This window comes from Herpailurus yagouaroundi, unplaced genomic scaffold (assembly GCF_014898765.1).
Source record: "Herpailurus yagouaroundi ecotype Mexico unplaced genomic scaffold, PumYag 161, whole genome shotgun sequence".
Lineage (NCBI taxonomy): Eukaryota > Metazoa > Chordata > Mammalia > Carnivora > Felidae > Herpailurus > Herpailurus yagouaroundi.
In genome coordinates, this window is record NW_024412402.1 from 11,971,762 (window position 1) to 11,998,823 (window position 27,062).

A 27,062-nucleotide genomic window follows, 5' to 3' on the forward strand; every position below is an offset into this window, starting at 1 on the left:
AACAGCGGCAGTTACGTGGAAATTGCAAGTTACCAGCCCAGCCCCACTTCCCCCCACCTGCTCACTTGCCATTGCTGGAGAGGACACAGAATTGCAGAACCATGAAAATTCCATAGGTAAATGGCATTCCCCTTGGGGCAGCTGGGCCCGTAGCTGTTTTCGTAGATGGATTGTATCACGGTGAGGAAATTGCTTATCTCAGCTGGTGGAAGAGGGAAGTATCTTGGCTAAGACCATCCTAACAGCCAGGAGAGCCCATTCCCAGGGACTTCAGACTCAGAGTAGATATGGTGACGCCCAAAGTGGCCAGGATGACGCCAGACACTGGGAGCTTTTCCTGCATGGTGGCCAGGGCCTGCAGGCTCCTCCGGGCTGGGCACTGGTGGGCAGGACCAGAGCAGGGCACTTAGGGCCAGTCTCCTGATGGGGCCGGGCTGCTGGGAAGAAGAAGGTGGGCCCATGCGGGTGGGAGATGGGCAACCATCTTGGCCAAGCGTCTACTGACCACATCACACGGGAAGGAGCCCTGGAGAGAAATGGCCAACAGGCCTCAAGACAGCAGGGGGGGGGCAGGAGAGGCAGGCTGCTACCACGTGGGCACCCGTGGGAGCCCCAGCAATCCACCCTGGAGGAGGGTGGTGGGTTAAGGGAGGCAGGCCCACCTATGTCCCACCCCTGCGACGGCTGGCCTCTGAGCACAGGAAAGACGGTGACCATCAGAAGTCCCAACGCTGGAGAGGGGCCTGGATAGAGCATGGCCGATGGGGGAGGAGGGGGGAGGCTCCCATCCACCCAGATGAGAAGGATGCCAAGAGGAATAGGATCAGCCGGGGAGGGCAGGGGTGGCAGTGCCTCGTTTCTGTCCGTCTGGAACTCACGGGGCCTCGTTGGACCCCATCGCGTTGCCTTTGTTGACGTAGAACGGTCGGTAATGAGACTGCGGGGGTGGGGGGAACGAGTCGTTAGAGGAGGCAGATGAAAGCTGAGCCTATTAGCCAGACCCCCTAGCCTAATGTCCCCGCGGGAAGCAGCAGTAACCTGAACCCACAACTCTAGGGCCCTGCGGCCTCGCCTGCAAGCTCTCCCTGCCTTGTGAGCGGGGTCGGGCCCCAGTATTATTGGAGTCTCTGGGCTCATATCCTAATGAGAGCTCATTCCCGTCCGTCGGTAAGTGAGCAAGAACCTCAGCCCCTCATCAAACCTTCTCTCCGTGGCCCAGGAACACCCCCAGCCCACCAGAGCCCCCATTTGTATACACTTTCACCTCTATGGAACTGCACTATGCTGTTACCAGGGTCTTCCATAGATGGACCCGTTTAGGTTTTTACAGCCACCCAATTAAGTGGGTTATTATTACCATCCTTGTTTTATACATGAACACATCAAGGCACAGAGAGGCTAAGCAGCTTCCCACGGCCACCCAGCAGCTGAGTAGGGGAGCTGAGATTTGAACCCTAGCATTTTAGCTCCAGAGCACGCCCCCCAATTCCACCCATGTCTCCGAATGACCTCTTGGGTCTTCAAGCATTTGTTTCTGTCGTCTCCGCATGACTCCCACTGACAGAGAGGGTGCAGGTCAACACCCAGCTGCCCAAACCCAGCCCCTTTGCCTCTCTCATCCTGGCCCCTCATCGGGATTCAGGAAGCGTCCTCAGCAGAGTCAGCAACAACTTTCCTCCCCCCACTCTGCTCCCAATCAGCTCACCAGGGCCCTGAGAAATCCTCCAGCAGCGAAGAGGCCGGGATTCGCTGCTGCTTGCCTGTGTGAGCACCCCCGGCCTCTCTGTGGGCTTCTGGAAGTGGCTCTGTCCCTGAGCTGGGTCAGGGACCGAGCCCATCTCACCCTCCACTGATGCCGGTACAGGAGACACCAAGGATGTTTCCAGCCCCTGCCCTTGACCTTGCTTGCCCGGAAACTTGTATCTACTGGTAGCTCCTTGCCCACGTCTGGTCCAGAGCAGAACTGGGGGTCTGAGGAATGTGGGGGCCGAGTCCTTAGCTCAGACCTCGGTTAAACCACTTATTAAACAATGCAAGAGGGGCGCCTGGCTGGCTCAGTGGGTAGAGCACGTGACTCTTAATTTCAGGGTTGTTGAGTTCAAGCCCCATGTTGGGTACAGAGATTACTTTTAAAAAACAAAATCTTTAAAAGTAAAAAATAAAAAAAAAAAAAAAAAAAAAAAAATGTTTTTAAAAATAAGCCACACAAGAGACAGAAGCCCAGGAAGGAGAAAGGCATGGCCAAAGTCACATAGCTCCCCGGTGGCAGAATAGGCCTGGACCCGAAGGTAGGCAACAAGGCAACACGAATAGACCTAGAAATGGATGAACTCTTTCTTTCTGGAAGGCTGGGTCAGGCAAATGGGCCACAGGTCAGTGAAGGGTGCTGTCCTGTTAAGAGCCCAGAGTGGTGGGTAGGCAGGAACCGAGCTTCAAGGCCTCTGGGCTTGTCCCCATTTTTCCCAGCCTGCCCCTGTCCCCTCCCTGGTTCAGGGTCATGGCACATCAGAGTTGGGAGGACTGTGAGATCATCCAGGCCATCTGACTCTCGTTACAGATGTGGAAACTGTGGCCCAGAGGAAGAAGGACTCACATGAGGTCACACAGCAAGTCGGTAAGAGGGTGAGGGCCAGACCCCAGGTCTCCGGACCCCCAGGCCAGCCTTCTTCACATACGATCACCTGCCTCATACATACGCGCATCCTTCCAGTGCTGGGTGCGAGCTGTGGACGTCAGAACCCTACCTGCCAAGCAGTGCTAATGAGCCTTCTCTGCTGGCACCCAGGCTCTCAGAGGTGAGAGTGTGTGGTTGGGAGGGGAAGGACCGAGTCCAGGAACAAAAACCCTCTTTCTTTCTCCCCATATCTGCTCTTTGCAGTCCTGCTGCTACAATGCCTCTGGACCCAGTTCCAAATTACACACACGATCACTTAGCTCCCCTCACCAGCAAATTAAAAGATTCTCTCCAATTAAACCAGCCCCAGTCACTGTGGCCCGGAGCAAATCACTTCCCCACACTCTGACCTCGAAATGCAAAGACAGCAGGGAGCGAGGGACTCGAGCCCCTGTCCCCGGCAGAGCCCCTGATGCCACCCATACCCCAGGGCAGCTGTCTGACTCTGTCAGCGGGAAGAGATATGCACAGCAGAAGGTGGGGGCACAGCCTGTCGAGGAAGCCCCTGCTTGCCTAGGTCTTGGGTCAGGTCTAAAGGTTATCAGGGGTCACTTCATCTCAGTACTACATTATAAAACGGGGGCAACAGTCTCAGAGAGGGAATCGGGGATCCCATGAGCCGGCTGGCCCCCAAAGTCATGCTCCCCTCTTGTGTGGCTTTTCAGTTCCTGGTTCAGGGTCATTAGCTACTGAACCCAAAACATCTCTATTCTTAACACTGTAGCCTCTGCCTCACCGCACTATAACCCCCATGGCCTCTGTGCTGTCAGAGCTGGGGAATGGCCGCAGGGAAGTGGGACCCGTCACTAGGATGTCTGTCCCCTGGATGGAGAATATCACACTGTCAGAGCTGATGAGGACAAAGCTATCATTCAGCAAACACAGGCACCCAGCAACCATTTGCCAAATGAAAAAAAACCAAAAAACAAAAAAAACCCCAGGGCTGCCCACTTTACAGATTAGAAAATTGAGGCCCAGAAAGTGTGTGCTTACCCAGACCCACTGCCTATTAGCCCTAGGTCTCTACTGCCCTTGGCTGAGTGTCCGTATTCAGGCCACTGTCGCCTCCCCCCTCCATCCCAGAGATGTCCCCATCCCTCTATCACCTCCCCTGGGAAGTTGCCCCTGGGGAACCCCATTCAGTGCCCATTCTGGACGCACCTATGCCCAGGCAGGCTCTCCTGGCAGTCCCTTACTCACCAGCAAAGTCTGCTTGCCAGATTTCCAAGTCTGGGGCTGGGTCTTGGGGCTCTGGCTCCTGATGAGGGAGGGATAGCCTGTGGAAACAGGAGGCGCCGGTCAGAGGGAGAGGGGCTGGGCAGTCAGGGCCTCCAGGACCACAGCAACACGGGTGCCATCTCCAAAGTGACCACCAAGCTCCATCCAGCCCATTACCAAGTGTGGCTACCCCTCAAGAGGTATGCAGCAGCTATGGGGGGGGGGGGCAGTGGAAAACCCTGGGGAGGCTGGCCAGAGGGAAAAGGCACCCAGACAGAGGGAGGAGGAACAGGCCAGGAGGGTGGGGCCAGGCCGCAGGGGAGTGTGGCCGCCAAATCCAGGTCAGGCTCACATTACTCCCCAAGGATTTCCCCCCACCCACCCTGAAGGTTCACACCACTGGCTCTGTCTCTTCCCATGAGCACAACCTGCCAGCGTTTCCACCAGGAGGCGCCCTTTCCAACTGCCCACGCTGCCTGGACAGGGCTCCATTGTCACCACCGTGGGGACTTTGCACACGGCTTCTCCTTCAGCCTCACCCCGTTTCTGTGAGCTCAGCGGTTGGCCCCAGCTGCACGGCCAAGGGAGCGGCAGTCGGGATGTGAACGCAGGTTTTATGGGGTATCGAAACCCACCCCCACGTTCCTCCTGCCCAGTTCCTCTGCCTGTGGCCTATTGCGGGGCGGGAGGCTGGGGCCAGGGACAGGCAGTAATTTGCCTGGTGGCTATGGTCCGGGCTTAAGAGAGCAAGCCCACGGAGCCCAGAGCACATGGGTGCTACCCGGGCCTGATCCTCCCACCTACCCCACTCCCCTTCAGCCCAGTAGGATCTGGGAGGACCTCTGGACCACAGAACAGTGGAAGGCACTGTCAGCCTCAGCCATCGGCCTGCTGGGACAGTCTGCAGGGCCTGGGGAGGAACGGACTATGACCCGGACTAGAGAAGCTCAAGAAATAAACAGGGTCTGTCCTTGGCTGGGGCAGCCCGGAGCCCTGTTCTGGGCTGCTCTAGAGGAGGATGAGCCGGTCAGGCCCAGAAACCACCTGCAGCCCTGCCAGGCTGCCAGCCAGGCTGACCCTTCTCTTGGTCTGCCCTCCGCAAGAGGGTGGAGACAGAGCAGAGAAGCCAGGTCTCTCCCCGCATCTGGGGGTGGGGGAAGCCTTGGAAAGAGAGGGTTCCACGGGTCCTGAGTGGCAGATGGAGAGAGGGGGGGATTCAGATCTCAATTCTCAGTTCCCAGAAAGAAAAACCCATGCCAGCCATGAGAGAGGGGAGGATGGGGGTGGGGCCAGGGGGTGTGGTCCAGGAGACCAGCCGCGTAGAGCAGACAGAAGTCCAGGGGAAGGGTGAGCTAGGCAGGGTGCTGGGGGGGGGGGGGGGGGAAGGAGGGGGTGGTGGGTGCGGGGATGCATCCCTCTTCCAGGGGACTCTGGGGAGGAGGGACCAGGGTCCCCTAGAACTGGCAGAGAGCCCCATAGGATGTCCCGTCTGCCCTGCTGTGGGAGAGACAAGGGGAGGGAAAACGGGCAGGTACCAGGATTGTTTTTAAACAGCCCACTGCCGTCCAGGGGTTTGGAAAACTCTGTGGTGGCCTGTCCCGAGGTGGTGAACTGATAGGGGACTTTCCCAGTGCCTGCTGGGAGAGAGAGAGGCATTAGCAGCACGGCCTGGTCCCAGGAGGGGCCAGAGGGAGTCCCAGCTCACCCCGGGGCACGGTTATCCTGGCAGCCTTATCCAGCCAGCGCTGAGCATCTCTGCCTCCTTCCAGGGCCGTGGGAGTAGGTGCAGGTGGGGTCCACCCTCACGGCGGGGGGGGGGGCCGCCGGGGGGGGCGCGGTGTGCGGATTCTGCTCGCACACAGGCAGGCACCTGCCCAGAACCCCCATCCGAGGCCATTACCGGCTGGGATGGGCTGATCTGTGTGAAGGCGACCACAGATGTTCCTGGGCTGTTCCTCTGGGGCTCGGTATATTTGAGGAGGGGCTGTCCTCAGGCCAAGCCTTTGACAGGGGAGGTACTGCAGGCCAATGGGGGGATCCAGGGAAGCCTGAAAGCTCCAAATCACACCAGAGGGTGACTGTCTTCCCTGACTGGTGGCCTCTGATCTAGAGGCTTGACCAGAGAGCAGGGAGGGATGTGCTAAGAGGCAGACAAGGCCAGGGCAAGTGCCGGTTTCCTGGGCCTGGATCGGGGAGAGGACATCCGTGGGGGTCTTGCGGGCTGGGACCCTCCGGTCACATTGCCTTGTAAGGCGAGCAAGGGGAGATGGTCCTTCCAAGAATCCCAGCCCTGGGTACAGGCTGGGATTCCAGCCCGGAAGGGACAGCTGACTGATAAAGCCACCCTCGGAGGCCACAGCTTGGGGGTCTGCTGCCCTGCACAGCCCCTTTCTCCTCCCCCTCCCTGACTCTGGCCAACCTGCTTATCCTTGCTTCCGGGCCAGATGCTTGTCCGAAGACAGACGGGCTTATACCGGAGTCCACAGAGCTGTCCCTGGGGCCTTTCAGAAGAGACACGAGGGCCCTGGCCAACCTCAGGGGACATGAGTCACTGACCGCTCAGCTTCATCAAAGAATTCTGGGGAGCAGAGTCAGACTCGGGAGGCCTTAGAAGTGGTGTAGTCCTGCCTTTGCGAAAGAAGGCTTCACAGGACTCTGACTCTGCAGCGTGTTGGCAGCTGCTACGTGGCCACAGGGCTCTGGAGTCAACTGAGGCCGGCTGTCGCCGGATGAACCAAGTTAAGTAAACCTTCTGCAGCGGGAGGACTCCAAAGTTAGGCCCGAGGGAAGCACCCTGGGGATGTCAGGGGTGGCAGTGGGCATATGGCATGGTCACGTCCTGACGATGTGGCTCATCGTTAATGGCCATCGCTGGTGTAGCCCGCGCTTCTCAAACAGCAGAGGCACAGGTGGAGGCAGCTCCCTGGCTCTCAGGCCGGGGTCTGTGCCCTACAGGGTGGGCGGCTGGTGAGGGAGGGAGCAGAGACCAGCATAGAGCTCAGCGAGTGACGGGAAAAGCAGGGCAGGGTGGGGACCGCTCACCTTTCAGGGAGAAGGAGGAGCTGCCTTGGACAGCGGGCAGGTCGTCAGAGCTCTGAATGGTGGAGGAGTATTCCCAGACCCTGGAGGTGTAGTTACCTGGCGGGACACGGGAAGAGGCGTCAGACCCGTGCTCCCCCCCACCCCCCCGTGCAGCCTCGTATGGAGGCGCAGAGGGCAGGACGAGACCATTTCTGCCAATCTGTCCAGCCCCCGTCCCGCTTCCTGCCAATCCTTCCTGCCATCAAACTCATGCTAAACCACAAGGTGTCTGCACATCCCTGCCCAACCTCAAGGCCGGGACTCAGGTGCCAAGTCCTCAATCAGCGCACAGCACTTTCCTGGGCCGCCGCCCCCACACTCACCGGCACCTCCACCTCCCAGCTTCACCTCCCTTCCCTCCTCTCCAACACTCCACCCTCCATCCAGGCTACCCCTGAGCTCCCCCAGTGCCCCAACACAGACACTCGACCTGCTCCCCATCCTCAACACATATGTTGGATCTTCTGACGTCAGCTTCCCTGTCACTCCCCCAAATCTGCGTGTGCCTCGGCCCCAGGCTTCACGTCACCCTGCCCCCCTCCCCCCCCGGGGTCCTAATGGCATTTTTGTTGTTTTGTCCCCCCCCCCCCGCCCCGGGCTCCATGGGGCCAGGGGGCAGGCCTGTCTGGCCCAGCATCGCGCGCAGCACCTGGCACTGAGCCCGGTTCCTAGAAGATTTCCTTGTATGGTTGATGGAGGAATGAAGGAAAGAACAAATAAATACAAACACATGCGAACACCCGGGGACGGAAGCAGCTGATACTACTCCTGAAGCTCTGCTTGCCAAGGTGAACAGGGGGGCAAGTGTCCATTTGGAAGTATGGGGACGCTCAAGTCTGGGGCTTCAGAGCCCCCCATGGACGACGCAACCGTCCCGGGCCCTCCCTCTCAGCAGTCCGGACAGCCCCCTCCCTGGTGGTCCTCTCCCACAGCTGCCTGCCTGGGGCTGACGTTGGGGCTTGGCGGACAGAGATGGCTGGGGCCGCCTGCCCACCCCACCGTGAGCCCCTGCCAAGGGGACCTCAGGAGGGCTCTCCGGCACAGCCCCTGGGGAGCAGACCCACCCAGAGCTCTGAGGGGCCAGAGGCCCACACCCTTTCATCCACTTGTTTGGATCCACTCCTAACACTCTTTCGACTCTTCTGCCCACTCTCCACTCCTCCCCTCTTTCAACTCGTGTTTGCTGAGCTCCCCCCTCCAGGTTTGCAGCAGCGAGCCGGACAGACCCAGCATCTGCCTGGGATTGCACCGTCTACCATGCGTCCCCATGGTGCTCCTGCCGTTCTTTCCGTGCCCTCCCCGCTGCCTCTCCTCTAGACTACGGGGCATACTTGCAAACGGACACTTGCCCCCCTGTTCAACTTGGCAAGCAGAGTTTCGGGAGTAGTACCAGCCGCTTCCGTACCTGCACATGGCTGGCACGCACCTCAGAGCCTCCCGGAACCTGGGTTCTTGGGGTGCATGGCCCTACCCTTGGCACGACGGTGCCCTCGGTGCACCGGGCAGAGGGGTCTCTGTGTTTGGCAGCTCTCCCAGAGGAAGCCGCGTCTCCGCCCCTAGTTCACCTTCTCCGGGTCTTAAGGGCATGCCACTCGCCTCGAAGGGTGGCAATACCTCCCGGATTTCCAGGGACGGCCCCAATTCATATGATGCCATCCTCTCCCTTTACAGCTACACTAGTCTGCCTTAACCACCGTGACTTCTCCGTGCAGAAGTGTCCAAATCCATAAAGGACCGGGTCCCCCTCAGGTCCTTGTGTCCCCATGCTTGCTAAGGGAAGCTTCTACACCTAACCCCAGCTCCCAGTCTCCCTGACTCACCCTTCAGGGGGAGGAAGATCGTTTGGACTCAGCGATGCCCAGGTGCCCGGCTGCCTCTCCGTAGCCCAACTAATGAGGTCACACCCGCCCCCCCCCCACCCCCCCCCCCCCCCCCCGCCCACCCTCTGAGCTCATCAGGCCCCCTCCCACCTGTCTCTGGGCCCCTAGCCCGCCTCATTCGCCCCATATCACGGGCCCTGCCCATCTACACACTGGGCCATTCTCTCACCTTTGGTGCCATAGAGATTGTTGAAGTTCTTCTGGTTCATCTCCTTGGAGAGGCGGCTGGGGGACCCTGGCTGGTACGATGTCCTGGCCCCACCTGTGAAGCAGATGAGCAGGAACCATCATTGCAGAAAGGTGGGTCTGGTTCAAGGCAGGCCCATGGCTCCTGACTTGGGGGTTATATGGGACTCCTGGTCCCCGAACAGCCCCCACTGCCTGTCTCAGGACCTGGGTTTCACCACCGAGCTCCTCTGGGTCTAGGATAGGCAGTCACTTAATCTGCCCTCCGGCCAGGACACTTGAGAAGGAAGGAGGGCTATTAAGTATACAAGAACACAGGTGTAAACCTGGACAGACTGGGGCGTATGGTCACCCTACCCAGGGGGCTTTGAAGGTCACCAGAGGCTGGAAAAGCCAACACTTCCCTCCTGAGCCAGTCCCCTGTGTGAATGAGACCCCAGAGGCCAGGAAATGAGGCGCTCTTGAGGAAGGATGATCACGGCAACCGTGGAGGGGGCCCAGGCGTCAGGCCCTGGGCCAAGCGAGAGCTCTCCAGAGATGGTGAGCGGGTGCCCGCAAACACCTCTCGGGTGCTTCCCCGTCCGGGGACAAGACCTTACACTGCACGGCAACCTCCAAATTCGGGTTCCCACAATCTTGAGAGGACGGCAGACTGGGACTCATACCCCCACCTCACAGGTGAAGAAAACACACTCCCCATATGTGCCAGGGTCCTTCTTTCGGCCCCTCCCCTCCCACCTAACCAGCACCTGCTGGTCCTTCTCTAAACCCCTGTGCCTGTGGTTCCTCTCACCCAGGTGTCCTCTGTCCGTCACAGCCACGCCTCTTTACTGAGCACACTGCCCGTGTCGGGGGCCTGGAAGCCGACCTCCACCGGGAAGTCTCCCTGCCCGAGCCCACTGCCCCGGGGCCCCCAGACTCATGCCAGTGGCCCTCGGGTGGGCCTTGCTTCCCCGATCCCCTTGCCGACTCTCCCTGGCCCTTCCTTTGCCTCTACCCTGAGCCTGGGAGCTCCCGGAGGGCAAATTTCCTCCTTCCTCCTGTCCTCCGTGCAGGGGCGGGGACACCGGATGAACCTGTTTCTTCCACCTACTAATGTCACAGCCTGACTCAGTGACAAGCTGAAAGGCTTCCTAGCATCTGAGCCTAATCTGTCTCCTCTCAGAGGGGGCAGTGACCAGGCCAAGGTCACCAGGTCCTGGCTCTGGGACAGCCCCTTGGCAGCTCTGTGCTCCTCCCTCCACCCCTGTTCTTGCTCTGCTCCCCTCCCCACGACCAGACTCACGGTGGAACCCACACTCTCCTTGGTCTTCCACAGAGCAGGGGAGCCCAGCAGGGGCCAGCCAAGGGGAATGATCGATGCACACCGGGGTCCTCAGTGGGACCAGCTTGGGCAAGGGATGCTGGGGAGGCTGGTTAGTGCAGCTCAGCCACTGGCAGACCTGGGACAGAGCCCCGGGAGGGGAAGGGGCAGGCCTCACCAGGAATGTGGGGCAGGGGGCACCCGGGGTGCCCAGCTGCCTTGCCATGCCTCTGCCAGAGCCCAGGTGTTGTTTTCAAGTTGGGTGGAGCGCAGAGTTTTCTCCCGCTGAGCTCATCTCTCTAAATCCCCTACGCCCTTCCCATGGCGTGTGTGTGTGTGTGTGTATGTGTGTGTGTCTGAGGTGTGTGAATCAGCGCTCTGGCCTGGACCGCCCCCCCCCCCCGGGGCGCGGGGGCGGGGCGGCGGCTCCGGTCTCCTTTCCCACCTTTCCCCACACCCCCATTCTGCTCCCGACGCCCCCCACCCCCACTCACACACCTTCTGTCTGAGGGCCCACAGGCCTGGCACACCCACCCTTACGTAACGGGCATTACTGTGGTTTGTTGCTAGTGCAGAAGAATGCGACAGGCTACCTACCGCCCCGGGCGAGGACAGGCAGGCTCTGGCCTATACCCCCACCCGGCTGGGACCGTCCAGGCCCAGAGAGGGAGGGCCAGGCGGCAGGCACGGGAGGGAGAGGTGAGGCAATGTGGAACCAGCCGTCGGTCTCCCTGCTCTTGAGGAGCAGACTGGCTCTGGAGGAGCCAGCCTCCCACGGGACCACAAACACTCAAGCGGAAGCAGAACACGGCTCAGGCCTGGCAGACGGCCGCTGGTGAAAACAGCGGCCAGGGGACCCCCCGGGAGGAAAGGCAAGGAAGGGTTCGGACTGGAGGCAGGGACCCTCCGGAGGGGAGGGAAGCCGTGAGGGGCAGGGTGCCAGCAACTTATCTCTAACCCGGATGCTTCTGAGGGTGAAAGAGGGCACCGTTCGAGGTTCTACCGGGACAGCGGGTATGTCCCAGGACTTCCCGAGGCAAACCGAGTGACGGTCACTCGACCAAGGCGGAACCCGGCTGAGTCTCCGGGCCCGTGGCCCGCAACGGCAGGGTCTCTCCCTTACCCTTGGGCGTGAGGTACATGGAGTATCTCTTCATGGCATCAGGCGCACTCCACTCGCTCGTGTAGCTGTTAGCGTAGTTGTTCATGTAGCGGTGGTCGCCCCCTGGGAAGGAGAGGGGTCAGTCACCAGAGGGGCAAGTGGAGAGGAGAAGCCGGCCCTTGGGGGCATCCCTGGGCTCTGCTGAGTTGGCCCATAGCCCCTCTGTCCCAGGGAGAGGCAAGAGTCTCCGACCTCAGAGAAGGCAACACCCTGCTCTCTGCTCCTGAGCTCCCAGGAGGCGAGAGAGACTCTACAGTGGGACATCTTTCTCCCTGGACTGAGCCTTGGCAGTAAGGCCACAGGGACAGCACCTTGCAGTTGACAAGGCGCTGCCGATCTCCGTTTCTTCTTGGTTGTGTACATCCTCATGTGACAGACAAGGAAACTGCGGCTCAGGAGGTAAGTGAAGCCACTTGCCCGATGTCACATGGCCCATAAGGGCAGCGTTGGGGTGGGAGCCCTCGTCCCCACTTCCTCACTTCGTCCCAGCCACTGTCGGTGGCCCGAGGGGATGGAATGACGTCCTCACGCTGACCCCCATGGCCAGGGATCCAGCTGGCTGAGCAGAGGCACGCAGAGGGGAGTGAGGTGAATGGGAGGGGCACTGACTCTTCCCACCCCACCCCCACCCACCAGTAAACCCCCAAACCCAAACAGATCTGTGGAGCCAAGCTCGCCCTCCCCACCCCATTCCTTCCTCTCGCCACTTCCCCATCTTCTACTTTCCCTCTGCCCTTCCCTCTCCCTCTCCCCGGGGCAAAAGAAGGAACGAGAGGAGGCTCAGACCCCCATCCTGTATCTCCACCACCTGTGCCTAGCAGGGGCCTGACACACAGTAGGCACTCCTAGGTATTGGCCCAGCCCCCACCCACCCTTCCACCACCATGGCAAGCCCCGGATGAAGGCGATCTGGTGCTTCTTAGTCTCCGGGCCTAAGGCTCAGTCCCTGGTCCGATGGGCAGGCTGGCATCCGGGAGGAGAGGAGGTCTGACTCACTGGCCACCCACCCATTCCCCCCGGCCACCCCACCCTAGCCAGGGACACTCCCAACAACAACCAAGAACCGACTCGGAGGCCCAGGGCCCCGGGCACAGGTGCAGGGCCACTGACATCAGCAGCACCACCACCCTGCTCCTCGCAGCGCCTCCCTGCACACTATGCACCGGGCACGGGGCCACACCTGCACAGAGGCCATGGCCAGCACGGCCATGACCTAGAAATGGCACGGCGGGCGGGTGGGTGGTAGGGCTCACGGGCCACCCTGACCCAGTCAGGGCCACCCTCGTTGGTCTGGCCAGACCTCAGATGAGGGGCTCTGCCCTCGAGGTCCTACCCCAGGGACCGTGATCATCACACTCCCCGACCCCTCTGCACAGCCACCAGCAGCGGCAGCTTCTCGGAAGGGAAGACGTGGAAAACTGAGTAGCTGAGTGTGAATCCTAACTACATCCCCTGCTTAGCTGTGTGCCCTTCGGAAAGCTGCTCCTCCGAGCCTCAGCCTTCTCATCTGTGAAATGCAGTCCATCCAGCATGGAAAATAAGCTGCGGTAAGTGGAGAGCTCCCACAAGGCCAGCACACAGGGAGTACTCAGTCACTGTTAGCCATCGCCATCAGTGTCGTCGCCGTCGTCATTAGGAGGAGTTCAGGATCTGAATGCCTCTTGAAGCCAAATTATCGTCTTGCTGCAATGGCTCAAGAATCCTCAGATGTGACTGAATGTCCCTCACATTTCACAGGGATACCGTGTGATGGCACCATCACCAACATATATAGGTGCCCCCCTAAACTTCAGCACATCTGCACGCCGTTATCCCCTCCTCATCCCCAAAGAATCACATGCTCCATCTGGAGACAAGACAGGGACCACTCACTTCCTTTGGGGCGTTTGGAGCCAGAAGTGTCCTTAAGGCCCTGTGTTGGGCCTGGGCCACCGGGTGGGGCCTTGGGAGAAAGTGCTCTGGCTTCAGGCCCTGAAAGGACTAGGCTGGGCTGGTGAGAAAAGACTTAATGGACTAGTTTCTCAGATGAGGAGGCTTTCTATGAGACGATTCAATTGGCCTCCGCGGGGGACAGCATGACTCGGAAGAGAAGCTGACTTCAGGGGAGCTGGTGAAGCACCGAGACACATGTATCACGTTGTCCCCAGCCAGCCCATCAGGACAGGTCTAGCCTCTGGGCTCAACACCACTCAGTGTAGCCATGGTGACAGGTAAGCTCTCCCTCCAAGCATGATGCGATTCTGGGTCATGTCTACTGGAGTCTGCAAAGCCACCAGGTTAGTGTCTGGCCCTTACAAACAGCAGCATCTGCTTGCCCACACAGCTGTTGGATTGAGCTCCATAATCAGATGTAGACCTGAATGAAATTAATCCCTGAATTTGATGGATGACCCACTGAGAGGAGGCATTTGTGCAGCCAGTGCCCAGACGCTCGCTGCCCTTGAGGGCCCTTGTAATCACTGCATGACCTTGGCAGCAAGTTCAATGGAGGCCTACAATCCCTGAATCCCTCGGGTAGGATGGGTGGTTTGGAACAATGAGGGGCTGGCTGGCTAGGTGCCAGCCCAGGCAGCAGGGATTGGCCTCAGAGGAAAGTGCCCGTGGCCGTGGGACCTGCCCACAGAGGGACCTACCGTTCTCCATGTGATTCCTCTCAATGAAGTTGCGGCTCAGGTCGGCCTTGCACATCTTCTCAACGTGGCGCATGCACACATTGAGTAGGTCATCCTTGAAGTTGCCAAGTGACTGTCCCAGGCCCTCCCCCTCCAGCAGAACATGGTAGGTGGGCAGAGGTGGGGGTAGGGAGTAATTGCTCATCAATGCACCGAATTCCTACCAAGGAAGGAAAGAAGCCATCAGCTTTCTAGGTCTTTGGGAGCTGGTGGGGGGAGGGGGGGCTCCTCTGCAGGGGGCTCTCAGTCCAGCTGGAAGACTCAGTACCCGGAGCCAAATGTGCTGGATTCAAGACACAGCTCTGCTACCAACTAGCCACACTTGTCCTCATAAATTTCTCCCTCCGTGAAATGAAAGGGTTTGACCAAACTCCACTGGGGGCTAACAGCTCTGATGGAGCTGGTAGTCAGATATTCGACTCTACGGTTCCCACTTCCACAACTGGACACTTCATCCTACCTCACAGGGGTTTATGAGAGTGACACAAGCTGTAGCATCTTTGGGAGTGAAAGCACTAAGGAAATGCTAGGAACTTCTAGAATGTTCTGGGCCAGCCATGGCACTACCTCCACCTTTACGTGCCATACTCAAGCCTGCCTCATGCTTTGTGCTTCTCCCCTCCCTTCCCCCTCACTGGAGAGTCCCTCCTCTTTCTCAAACCTCTCTGGGCCTTCAAGACCCAGTTCAAATTCCATCTCCTCCACAAAGCTGTCTTAGATTACTCCTGCCTGCTTGCCCTTCCCAGAGCTTCCACAGAACTTATCTCCCGAACCACATGCTTTATCATTTAATTACACACTCTTCTATATTGCTCTCTAATTGTACACATCTTATCTTCCCAGCTGGATTGTAGCTCCTGGGGGGCAAAAACCATATCTTGTACTTTTCTATTCTCCACAGCACCTAGCAGAGTCCTGGACATGCTGTAGTACCCAAAACACTCTAGCAGTTGGAAGGATGGGTGGAGGAATAGACACACAGATAAGATCAAGGACAACACATGGGTAGCGCTTATACGCCACTCCCCCATAACCACAGCAGGCATCGCTAATCAATCCCAGAACTCTTTCCCGCTGAGCCCGAAGCAACGTTAATACATATCAACTGAAGTTGGTACAAGGTGATATTTGTGTGCCATCTTTAGAGTAGACAGGAAAATGGCTTGGATGGAAAAAGTAAATGGGCAGATGGGATGGAGGATGGATGGATGGATGGATGGATGGATGGATGGTGGGTGAATGGATAGACACATGGGTAGTAGATAAATGAATGACGGGCAGATGGATGCTGGATGAAGATCTGGGAAAGCAGATGGAAGAATTGAGGGATTGAATGGTGGAGGAAGTCCTTGTTACCTGCAGAAACAGCACTGAGTCACTGATGCTTTGCATCTGCTCCCTGGTCTGCTTGTCCTCATGCAACACCTTGGCCCTCTCGTCCAGAGCATCCACAATCACCTTCACTTGGTCCACAGCATCCTGCTCCCGCTGCTCCAGGGCAGCCCTCACTTCCTCCTTTTGTTTCTCCAGGTCCCTTACCAGGTCCCGGAAGTTTTGCTCCAAGATAGCCTTCTCGTTGGTGGTGAAGCTCTGGGTCCAGAGTGAGAGGAGAGAAGAAAAAGGCTTTCCATAATTAAAAAGAAACTCCCTCGTGGGATGTATCTTTAGGTTCCCAACCCAGAATCAGAGCCAGGCAGGGTATTTCTACTGCCCCAACCCAGCAAGCCTGTTTGGTTAAGAATCTCATTCAAAGGCACCATTGACATCATCTATTGACAGAGATGGCCAGGGTTTTTTACAGCCCGTTCTTCCTTATCTATCTGTGACTCCTCCCTGGGTGCGTTGACTAGAGCCATCATTCCAACCTTGGGCGACTCCAGAGACCCAGAAGTTCCCCCATGAGTCAGGCTGTGCTCTATGAAACTCAGCTAGAACCAAACATCATTCAGAAAGTGAATTGATGGGCTGTTTATGCAGCCAGGGTCAAGAGTCAGTGATTTCGGACTGTGGTTGGTAGTTACTCAAACCATGGCAGGCATACATCCAGCCATACTGGCACAAGTCAAAGGACAACGTCATGCATTTGGTGGCCGGGTGGTCTGGTAGACAGAGCAGACAATGGAGGGCCCTGGAGGACCGGTTGGCTTTATTTGCTCCACCCCTGGAGGACCTGGAGGGGCTTTATTTGCTAGGATGTTGTCAAATGAGCACAAGGTGATGGACAAGATCCCACCCAAATGCCTGGCCCAGACTTAGAAGGGGAACTGGTGGGGACGCCAGAGGGGTGGGAGGAGCCAGAAGAGGCATGCAGCATAGATGGGGGCCAAGCCTGGCTCCTTGCAGGTGGGACAGGTGGGGTGAGCCCACGGCCAGGCTGAGGCATGGAGGCGGCCCACCTTGATGCGGTCCTTCTCTTTCTGCCACTTCTCAGCTTCGTCTTCAATCTCGATGATCTTGAGCTGCAGCTGTTCCTTTTGCAGCGACAGCTCTGTCTGCAGGGAAGGAGCCAAGGCTGGAGAAGTCGGGGAGGAGGAGCACCAGAGAATCCAGGAGTGGACCCACCCAGGGGGCCGGCTTGGGCAAGGTTCGCCACCCAGCCCTCTGGCCTCCATTCTGCAGACATTCATCGGGACCCTAGGTATGCCAGGCACTGTGCCCTTCATCAGGGATCCAGCAACAAGCCAAACACTACTTTGCTATGAACTCAGGCCTCGGGGGCTGGACATCCCAGCTGTGTCTCTATAAGGACTAAACCTCCGCCAGGTCTGTCCGCCCAAAGTGAGCAGGAAGGAGGTTTGTTTATGTGGTTCCCCCTCCTTTCAATGGACCTGTGGCCACTGGGAAGAGGGAAGAAAGCTCCTGTCTCCTTCAAGCTTGGGGGAGCAAGGGACCCAGCCAAGCCAAGCCCAGCCCAGCCCAGCCCAGCCCAGCCCAGGGAGTATCCCGTGGCAGTAACAGTGTGCAACGTTTCTGTGCCATGACGTGGGGCCTGTGTTGCAAGCGGGAGCCCAGGCTGCAACCAGCGGGGACTCCTGTCTGGACAGGCACAGCTATAAACCTGTTTACAGGAAAGAGAGTGCAGTCTGCAGTTTGGGCAGGATGGGGACCTCTATTCAGGGTCCCTGGAGGAGGAAGGGGAGACCAGTGAGTGAGGCAGTGATGGAGGGGGGGGGGAAGGATAAGAGAAGACAAGCAGAGATTCCAGGGACCCCCGCTCAGGGGAGGACACGGGCTGCTGAGGTCTGGGGTGGTTTGGGAAGGGGACCAAGGAGAGGTGCCTTGGGAGGGGAGCTCTAATGGTTATGGAAAGTATAGATAATACTTTCCTTCCATTTGGGGAAATGCCTTCTCTGGAAAGCAGCTACCACAGAGACGAAAGGGGAGGCATGAAGCCAAGGCCAAGCCGATTAGGCCAAGCCAGGAAGCACCTCTTTGTTCTGCTGGGCCCCCTGCCAGTGCTCTCAAAGCACCTTCCAGCTCAGAAGACTGGTGGGTGATCTCCACCCAACAGGCAGGAAGACTAAGGCATCTGAGAATGCCTTGGGGTGCTTGCGGTCACCCCACTACCCTGGGTTTTGAACACAGAGTTCCAAGCCTTTCTGCAGCTGCCTCTTTGAGGAACCCACAAGAAGAGTCAAGATGAGGAGGCCACAAACCACTGGGAATGTGAGCTCCGTTGGCACGGGGTCCTGAGCCGGGTATAGACTTCGCCCCACGTCACACTTAGAGTGCTCCACCCAGATGACAGGCCGCCACCTGGGGTCCCTCAGCACATGCCCAAGGGGAGTGGATTGGTAGTGGAGACAGCTTCCCTGGCTTTCTTGGAAAGGGTGCCCAGAGGGCCAGGGAGCTGGTGGAGAAGATGGGGAAGGCCCGGGGCAGGAGGTGTGGAGCTCCCTGGCCCCTGATCCCACCCCACACCCGCTTTCTGCCCACGCTCCTGCGCCCTCCAGGCAAGGAGACTCTGAGTTCTCGGTAAGCATCCGCCCCACCGGCAATGGGCTGAAAATCCCGTAACGTGGAAAACGCCATCACCAGAGAGAGAAAATGGTGTTCCGGAGGAAAGAATGAAGGAAGTTGAGGACAGGGTCCGGCCTGGTCTCTGGAAAAAGGCTGGGGAGAAGCCAGGAGCTGATAGACACCGCGGTGGGGGAGCAAAGGAGTAAGACCCCACTGTGGACACGGAGACTCAGCCTTCGCGCTGCCTGAGGATGCAGGGCCCGAGAGCCCAGGCCACAGAGAGTAGAGAAGATCCAGTGGCCTGGAAGGATCTGGGTCATAGGAAGAGACAAGAGTCTGGACAATGGGTCTGTGCCAGGCACTTTGCCCATCCCGGGATTGCGCTGGGTGAGGCCCGAGGTCAAGGGGACAGCTGGAAGCCACTTCCTGACCTGGCTGGAGGCGGGGAATTGGCCGGGCACTCTCTCCCCTACCTCGGCACCCCCAGAACAAGGCCTGATGGACAGGAAAGCAGAGAAGGAAAGTGCATTCACTCCCACCCCCGGGCCTGTGGCTGGTGGGGGGCAGGGGCAGCCCTCCCATGAACGAGGCTGGGGGATCCAGCAGGGAGCCCACCCACAGCACGGGACTGCGAGTCTAAACGTTTGGATCCAGTTACCGCCGCCCCCAGGCAGGCGACTTAAGTGCTCCGTGCCTCGGTGGCGCTATCTTCCGTGGACACAACAAGAGGCCCGCCCCGCAGGAGGTCATGGGAAGAGCTGGGAGCAGGACAGTGAAGCTGTCAGAAGGTGCCCGGCACAGAGAGAGCCCCGGCCTGTGGCCCAGCATCGTGTTGTGTGGGGCACCTTCCGTGGACCAGGAGCCGTGCCGGACGCTCTCGCTCGGGCCAGGCTTGGCAGAGTGAGTGCAGTGTGGCGAGCAGGCCAGCGGGGCACAGGCGAGCGGGGCGGGGGGCGGGGGGCGGACAGTGCGATCAGGTGGGGCCTAGCTGGTGTCCAGAGGTGAGGACCGCAGGTGCGGCCTTGGGATACACAGTGAAGGGTGCACACACAGAGGCCTGCATCGTGGGGAACAGAAGCCCGGGGGACCCTGGGGAAGGCAGAATGGGGATGAGGGAAGGCCGACCTTGCCAGCGGGAAAAGGTATGACCAGAGAAGGTGAAGGCCAGGGGAGTCACGTGCAGCAAGCAGCACCTGCTAGCCGCTGTGGGGGGAAGGGGGGCATGGGGCTGGGCTGGGGCCTGCAGGTGAGGAGAAGTCTCGCCAGACAAGTGTGGATTCGCCGGCCAAGAGAGTGGAAGAACCATGGAGTAAGAAGGAAGGGGGTAGCACCATGGAGAGCCGGGGCCAGGGCCTACCCTAGAAGCCCATCCTGCGGAAGAGAAGGAGGGAAGAGGGCAGCGGGGCTGGCAGAGGTGTGGCGAGGAGAGCCAGAGGGGAGGAGGGGGAGGCGGCTGATCTGGAAACATGTGAGGGCAGGGGCACAAGTGGAGCCACACTGTCTGCAGCAGTGGGCGGGAGACTCAGGGCGGAGGAGAGACTAGTCTCCTTCTTTCTTTGGGGCACTGGGGAAGTCGGACACAGGCTGGGAGGGGGCCTCGCAAGACCAGACTTGCAGGACGCAGCGGGATCAGGGAAGGGCCCTTGGCCTGGGAGCTCTGTGCTGCTAGAATGGTCCTTGCTCGCCTCTCTGGGATGAGGGCTACGCTCTTCGGAGAGGAGGGTTTGGGGTGAGACCCCTGGGGACGCAGCCAGCATCTGTGTGGCTCTTGGCAGTTTCTGCCCGCTTAGCAGGGCTGCACGAAGCTGGAAAAGGCGGGACGTAGGAAATAAGATGACGTAGGAAGGCTCCGCGATCCTGGGTTCCCCCACAACACTAGGAGGAGGAACGACACTTAACTGTATTATTGAATATCACCTACACGTCTGGCGTTGTCTCCTTTAACCTGGTGTCACCCCATTTCACAGATTCAGAAACGAAGGCCTAAGAAGATGACGTACCTTGCCCGAGTTCTCACAACTAGAAAGCCGCTGCGGCCAAGATACAACAAAGGACTCAGGTCGTAGTATGTGGCCCCTTCACCTGCAGCCTCTTCTCCGGATCTTCCCGGACAGCGTCCTTCCCCTTCAGTCCTGCTGCTGGGGTCTCAGCTCCCCACCCCTCCATCCCTGTCTGCACCTTCCTCATCACTTCCTCCTACTCCCGGTTCATTCCCTCCACCCTGCCCAGGCCTGTCCCTAAATGCCTCCTTTGTTCCCTTCTCCTACACTCGTCTGGTTGCCTCCCGCTCTGTTGCCCGGGATGGGCACTGGGTAAGCCACCCTGCCTGCAAATCCTTCTGGCCTTGGGGGACCAGAGGTCTCCCTGAGAGCAGAGTGACGGCACAGCCGCCGGTGCCTCCATCCGATGGGGCCCTCAGACACACCCGAGCCAGCGCTCACCTGGACATGTGACCTGCATGCCCCCAGGGAAGGGGGCGAGGAGGCTGTGATCCTCTTCTGGCTTGATTTGACCGCACGGGCCGTTGGCTCTGATATTTGCCAAATGAGCCAGTTAATTGCCAAATTTGTACTCTCAGACAAATGGTAATTATCTGGATAAGGATCTGAAATGCTGGATGGATTTCCCCATTTCCACCCAGATGTCAAACAGCCCCGCATTAGTCTGTCTCACTGAGGCTTACTGTCCCTTCTGCTTCCTCGGGTGTCAGGACAGGGAAGGGGCGACTGGGGGCAGACACAGTACCACCCAGGCTGGCTCCAGACCAGCGGCGGGCCCTTGAGAACGTCGCCCCGCCTGTCCAGGCCTCAGTTTCCTCCTGGTGATGTTGGACGTGATCCCTGACTCCCAACCTGGTTCCACGTTAGAATCCCCAAGGGAGACTTAAAAATACAAGATCCCAGGCCTCAAACCCCTGAACCAGAACCTCCCAGGGAAAGGCCCAGGAAGCAGTGTCATGATTCACCCACCAGGTGACTCCAACCTAAGGATGGCTGTTGGGAGCCACTGGGCCCAGTGGCCCCCCTGGAAGGCCTGCCATCACCTGAAAACAAAGTTTAAAATACTAGAGGGGCACCTGGGTGGCCCAGCCGCTTAAGCACCTGACTCTTGGTTTCGGTTCGGGTCTTGATCTCACGGTTTGTGGGTTCGAGCCCCGGGTCGGGCTCTGTGATGGCAGCGGGGAGCCTGCTTGGGATTCTCTGTCTCCCTCTCATCCTGTCGCTTGCACACTCATGCTCTCTCTCTCTCTCTCTCAAAATAAATAAACTTCGTTTTGAAAAATGGTAGCGAGGAAACAGCCACCGGAACAGTCCGAACCCCAGCTCTGCCGCTCTGCACCGTGACTTCAGGTAAGTCTCTTAGCACCTTCAAGCCTCTGTCTTCATCTATAAAACAGGTGAAAAGCACACACCCTGTGGGGCTGTTGTCAGGAGTATCATGTAAACATCTGGTGCATAGATGTGTCCATAAAAACGGATGCGTCTCCTGCCACCTGCCGGTCCCTTTCTTCCCCTGTCTCCAAATAGTTCACAGGATAAACTGCTTCCCCTCGGCACCCACAGGCGAGTGCTCCCCCATTCATGCCTCTCCAGGCTGCCGACCCAGAGCCCAGGCCAGACCCATGCCAGGGCCACGCAGCTGGTGGTGCAGAGGCCGGGCAGGTCACCCTCGAGCAGACAGCCATGGGCCAGGAGGAGTCCTCCCTCCCGAGTCGATGCAGCAGGAGGGACTTGGGATAAGACAGGAGGTGGGCCGTGAGACACAGAAAAGGAGGGATATGTACAATGTAATCTCATCAGCCTACTCCAGCCTGTCCAGAGGCAGGAGGGCAGACCGGAGGACATCTGTGGAGCGGGACTAGAACATTCTGATCTTGGATCCACCAGAGGAAGGACTGTCATGCTTCTGCATCAAGTGGCCTTTTCCCCAGCACTGCCTCCGCTCAGAGGCTCCAGGGAGAGTTGAAACCCAGGAGATGAGCACCCCCGCAGCCCTGGGTGTCCTTTGCAGCCTAATGCACCCATTCAAGGTAGGTCTAAGATGACCTCACCTGGGCCTTCACCAGCCGGCCTGCAGAACAGGTTCTGGACAAGGCTCCTTGCAAAAAAAACCTGTGTGTGGGTTGACGTTTGGGTCTGCAGGGGATGCCTCCAAAGAACGCCGGGATTGACACGCTTATTCATTTCAATCAGTCAACCCACTAACCCCGCTCTGTGCCAACGTCCCCCACGTCTGACATTCCAGCAGAGCCAGGCCTAGACAAACAGCCGTGCTCCAGCTCAGTCTCCCAGCTGGCTCGCACCACTCCCTGTACCCTTGGCTGCTGGTGCATGCTCGTGCACACGCACACACACGCTGTCTGAAGTTCCCAGCGTCAGTCACTCCGGCGGATCAGACATTTTCCTCTGAAAGCCCCTGTAAGGCACGTGTATCCTGGATCCCATCCCCTCAATGCCCTGCCTCTCAGTTGCTCTCAAATCTTGGAAGAGAATTAGGGGGCTTCTTCCTCTACATGCTGGCACAGATCCCTTCCTCTCCCTGGGCATGTGTCCCTGTCTGCAAGGTGAAGGAGGAGACAGAGGAGACTGCTACAGTCCAGCTGGCCTGGCATTCCGCCCTCTACAAGTTGATGTTGATCTACGGCTGCTTCTGTTGTAACTGGGCGGATGTTCCCCAGGCTTGTTTGTGCGTCTGAGCTCTGCCTCCTGACCTACATCGTGAGCCCTCAAGGGCGAGGGCTGTGTCTCGGAGTCCTGCGGCAGCCCCAGGCACTGGAAGGTGAACTCTTGAGTTTCTGGTGCCTCCACAGAGGGCTGCCCAAGACCCTCGAGTCCTCCAGGGGCACTTGGACTTTCCTTAGGTGATACTTTTGTTTCAGACGCACTTTGCGGGCAAACCCTACGTATAAAACAGATAAATAAGAATGTATTCTGCTTGTAGAAGCGGGAGCCGGAAGCCCCTGCCTTCTTGGCACCAATATCTGCCCCCTCCTTGTCGGGGAGGTGTCAAAGACATCTCCAAGAATCCTAGGACTCCATGGGGGAATTTGAAAACCGCCAGTCTAGTCCAACACCTTGGTTTCGCACATGGAAAAACCAGGACTGAGAGAGCGGTAGGGACTTGTCCACAGTCCAACGGCTAACGAGAGGCAAACCCCAGGGCTGGACCTCGGTCAGGCCTCCCAGAACCCTCTGCAGGGTTTCGGTTGCGGTGGATGAGGATGATGGCCCTTGCTCTGTTGTGGTTTCCCAGGTAAGCTCCCAAAGGACGGGTTCCACGGCTCTGCCCCAGCCCCGTCTACCAGCGTGAGGCTTGAAGCCAGGCTGGGGTCCGGGCGTTGGGAAACAGGAAACACCTCCCTGGGCTAAACGAGGCCTCTGAAAAGGATCTTTGGGTCTTTCCTCATTTGTAACCCGTCTCTCTCTGCCCAGGGCTGTGGGCACCAGGGGTGCAGGAAGACAGTAATCGGCCAACTCTCGGTCAGGAAGGCTGAGCAGGGAGGAGTCCCGGGCTGCCCCATCTGGATGGTCACAGAAGCTGTTGAGGAAGGTCAAGTCCCCCACATTGAGCACCAGGAGGTTCACGCCGGTGGGGGGGGGGGGGGGGGGCTGTCCACGGCCACCCGCCGCGTTGCTGTTACAAGAGAGCAGGACGCAGCATCCATGGGGCTTGGGGCAGCAACCACGGCTGAGCCTTTGGCCCAGAACACCTTCCCCAGGTGTAGCACATTCACAAGCCTCCACACGCCTCTGCTCCTCCCCGTGGAAGCCCAGACGCAATCACGTCGACAGAACCCATGCAAACACTTAGGCATCACCTACACAAACATATGCACTAAACACCCACACGCACATATCACACACACATATATACGTACATCCCGCCCACACGCAAACTCCAACCCTCGCCAAGTAGTGTCCACCTACAAGCATAGGCACGTGCGCACGCAACGACACAAAGCACGCAGGGCCGGCCCAGCTGAGAGAAGGACAAAGGAGGCCACTGGGGACGGCAAGAGACCGGCCCGGGGATCAGATAAACAACAAGAAGCCTCTGTACTGCAAATGCAAACTCTAAAACCAGAAGAAAAGAACGTTTAAGTGGCCCCCAAATGCCCTCCCCCTCCCCCATCACCCCTGCCCCAGGGGTCAGTCCTGCTCAGGTGGTAAGAATTATTTGGCCCTCAAATCAAAAAAAATTAAAAAGAGGGGCGCCAAGGGGCGCCTGGGTGGCGCAGTCGGTTAAGCGTCCGACTTCAACCAGGTCACCATCTCGCGGTCCGGGAGCTCGAGCCCCGCGTCAGGCTCTGGGCTGATGGCTGATGGCTCAGAGCCTGGAGCCTGTTTCTGATTCTGTGTCTCCCTCTCTCTCTCTCTGCCCCTCCCCCGTTCATGCTCTGTCTCTGTCCCAAAAATAAATAAACGTTGAAAAAAAAAATTTTTTTTTAAATTAAAAAGAAAAAGAAAAAGAAAAGAATCACCCCAGCCAGGCAGAGCGCAGGATTGAGCACTGATTCTCTGATCAGACTTGAATTTATCCTATGACCTTGGTCAGGCCCCCAGTCGTTCCTGCCCCTCCGTTTGCTCATCCAGGCAGTGCCCCTGTCTCCAGAGGCCTCAGAGCATGAGGGAACTGCCTCTGCCCCCCAGCCTGCAGGCGCAGAGGGGCAAGAAACGTATCCTGAGAGAGCCAGGGACCGAGGAGACTCGAGGCCCAAACCCTGGGGGCCCCCAGCGCAGAAGAGGCCCCAGCAAATTACCTCCTTCTCGGCCTTGGCCTCTTCCACCGTCACCGTGCTGTGATTCTTGTGCTCCTGGAACATGCAGAGGTAACAGATGCAGGTCTGGTCGGTCTGGCAGAAGAGCTCCATGGTCTTGCCGTGCAGGGGACACTTCCGGGCCTCGAAGTCCCGGATGGGCTCGAGCAGCTGGTGGTCGCGGAAGGCGGCGCCCTCCAGGTGGGGCTTGAGGTGCAGCTCGCAGAAGGACGCCTGGCACACCAGGCAGGACTTGACGGCCTTCTGCTTGTTGCCGATGCACGAATCACACAGGACCTCCTCGGAGCCCGACTTGGAGCGCAGGAGGAGGCCGCCGTCGGCCCGGGGGTAGCTGTTGCGCCGGGCCTCCCCGGGCTCCACGATGGACACCGTGGGCTTTCGGGGCTCTGAGAAGATAGACTTGCGCAGCTCCCCCTTCTCGGCGAAGGAGACGGGCTGCTTCCTCGCGGCCCCCAGCTGGAGCCCGGCGTAGGGGGACCTCTTGCCGTCCCCGGAGTCCATGCTGAAGTAGCTGGAGCCCTTGTCGTCCACGGACTCGACAAACTGGATGATGGGCCGCCGCCACTCATTCCCCGAGAACAGGGCACTCTTGCCCTCCCCCGGTTTCGGGGCGCCGCCCAGGCTCTTGCCCTCGGCCGCCTCCCCGCCGTGCCCATTGGTGGTCTTGGCATCCTGGCCTTCGCCCTTGGCCCCGTTCTCCAGGGCGCCGTTGGGCCCCGGCGGGCTGCGGGCATCCCTGGCTTCCGGGCTGGCCCCGTTGCTTCTGGAGGCATCTGCGGCTTCCATGGCGGGTCACTGGGCAGGCGTGTTTGGGACTCGCTGGGGCTGCAGGTGGGTGACCTCTCGGGCCGGCGTCTCGGAGGGGAGTGGGACAGGCGGCAGAGCCCAGAGAAACACCTATAGGGAACAGGGGAGGGGGAGGAGGAGGAGGGGGAGGAGGAGGAGCGGAGGGAGAGGAGGGGCAGCAGGCCCAAGCCTGACACAACGGGCCCAGGAGGAGCAGGCAGCTCCCAGAGCCAGCAGAGCGGCTAATTATACAGGGGGCCACGCCCTGCACATTCATACCTAACCTGATTTCTAAAGGACCTGGGTTTTTGTTTTCTTTTTCCTCCCCTGGTTTAATTATTTTCCACAGCTCAGCAAGCACACGGCCTGCTTCCTTCCGACGCAGCACCGTCTTCTCCTGAGGAAGTGGGGGGGGGCCTCTGTCCTCGCAGGTGGGCAGGCTTTGCTGAGCCAAAGGGGCGCCTGGGGCGAAAGGTGAGGTGTCTGCAGAGGCCCGCGAGACAGAGGGCTATTAATTGGGTCACACAAGCCAAATAGCCTTGTAATTTGCCGGATTTCAGAGGAGAGATTCCCCACCCTGGGACGGCGAACTTGCTTCTCACCTTAAGGGGAAAGGTGGGTGCAGTTCGATAGGGACTGTAGGATGGGCAGCGAAGTGGCTACTGATTATTGAACCCCACTTGCCAACTTCCAGGCATTGACCCAGGTACATCGCCTACATGAGCTCATTTCAACCCCACCATGACCTGTTCGATGATCCTTTTTTCATTTATTTATCCTTGTTCATTTATTTTTGAGAGAGAGAGAGAGTGGGGGGGGGGGCGGAGGAGCAGAGAGAGAGGGAGACAGAGGATCCGAAGCGCAGAGCCTGACGCGGGGCTCGAACTCACGAACCGTAAAATCATGACCGGAGCCAAAATTGGACACTTAACCAACTGAGCCACCCGGAGCACCCCAATGACCCTATTTAATCGGTGAGAAAACGGAAGTTCTAAGAAGATGATTCGCTGGCCTACGTCAAGCGGCAGAGTCGAGATTCGAACCCAAGGCCTCTGAGCTGCCGACCTTCCTTCTTCAGCCGGGGTGTCACGGAGCTGCCTGAACGTCTCAATGGAAGATGACCTCTAGAAGCCGTGCCTCTCCTAGCAGCCCGAACGAGATGCACGCGGCCCTTACATTATTTCTACCCACCCCCACCCCCCCCCCCCCGGTATTCTTTTTTTCATGTTTTTTAATAGTTATTTTTTATGGAGTTTTGTATTTTAATTCCAGCATAGCTAACATATAGTGCAATATTAGCTGCAGGTGTACAACAGAGTGATCTGACAATTCATACATCACCCAGTGCCCATCAAACCAAGT

At 58.6% G+C, this 27,062-nt stretch overlaps 1 protein-coding gene across 1 annotated transcript; it reads right to left on the reverse strand.

The window, feature by feature from the left end:
* Positions 1–108: 108 nt before the first annotated feature.
* On the reverse strand, positions 109–25,738 carry TRIM29 (tripartite motif containing 29). Its single transcript, XM_040483322.1, has 9 exons — positions 24,897–25,738; positions 16,573–16,668; positions 15,533–15,766; positions 14,138–14,336; positions 11,466–11,567; positions 9,023–9,115; positions 6,935–7,030; positions 3,875–3,951; positions 109–937 (listed from the first exon to the last, which is right to left on the reverse strand). Exons 1-9 carry the CDS (start codon positions 25,698–25,700, stop codon positions 875–877), a joined length of 1,764 nt encoding a protein of 587 aa, XP_040339256.1. The 5' UTR covers positions 25,701–25,738; the 3' UTR covers positions 109–874.
* Positions 25,739–27,062: the final 1,324 nt, after the last annotated feature.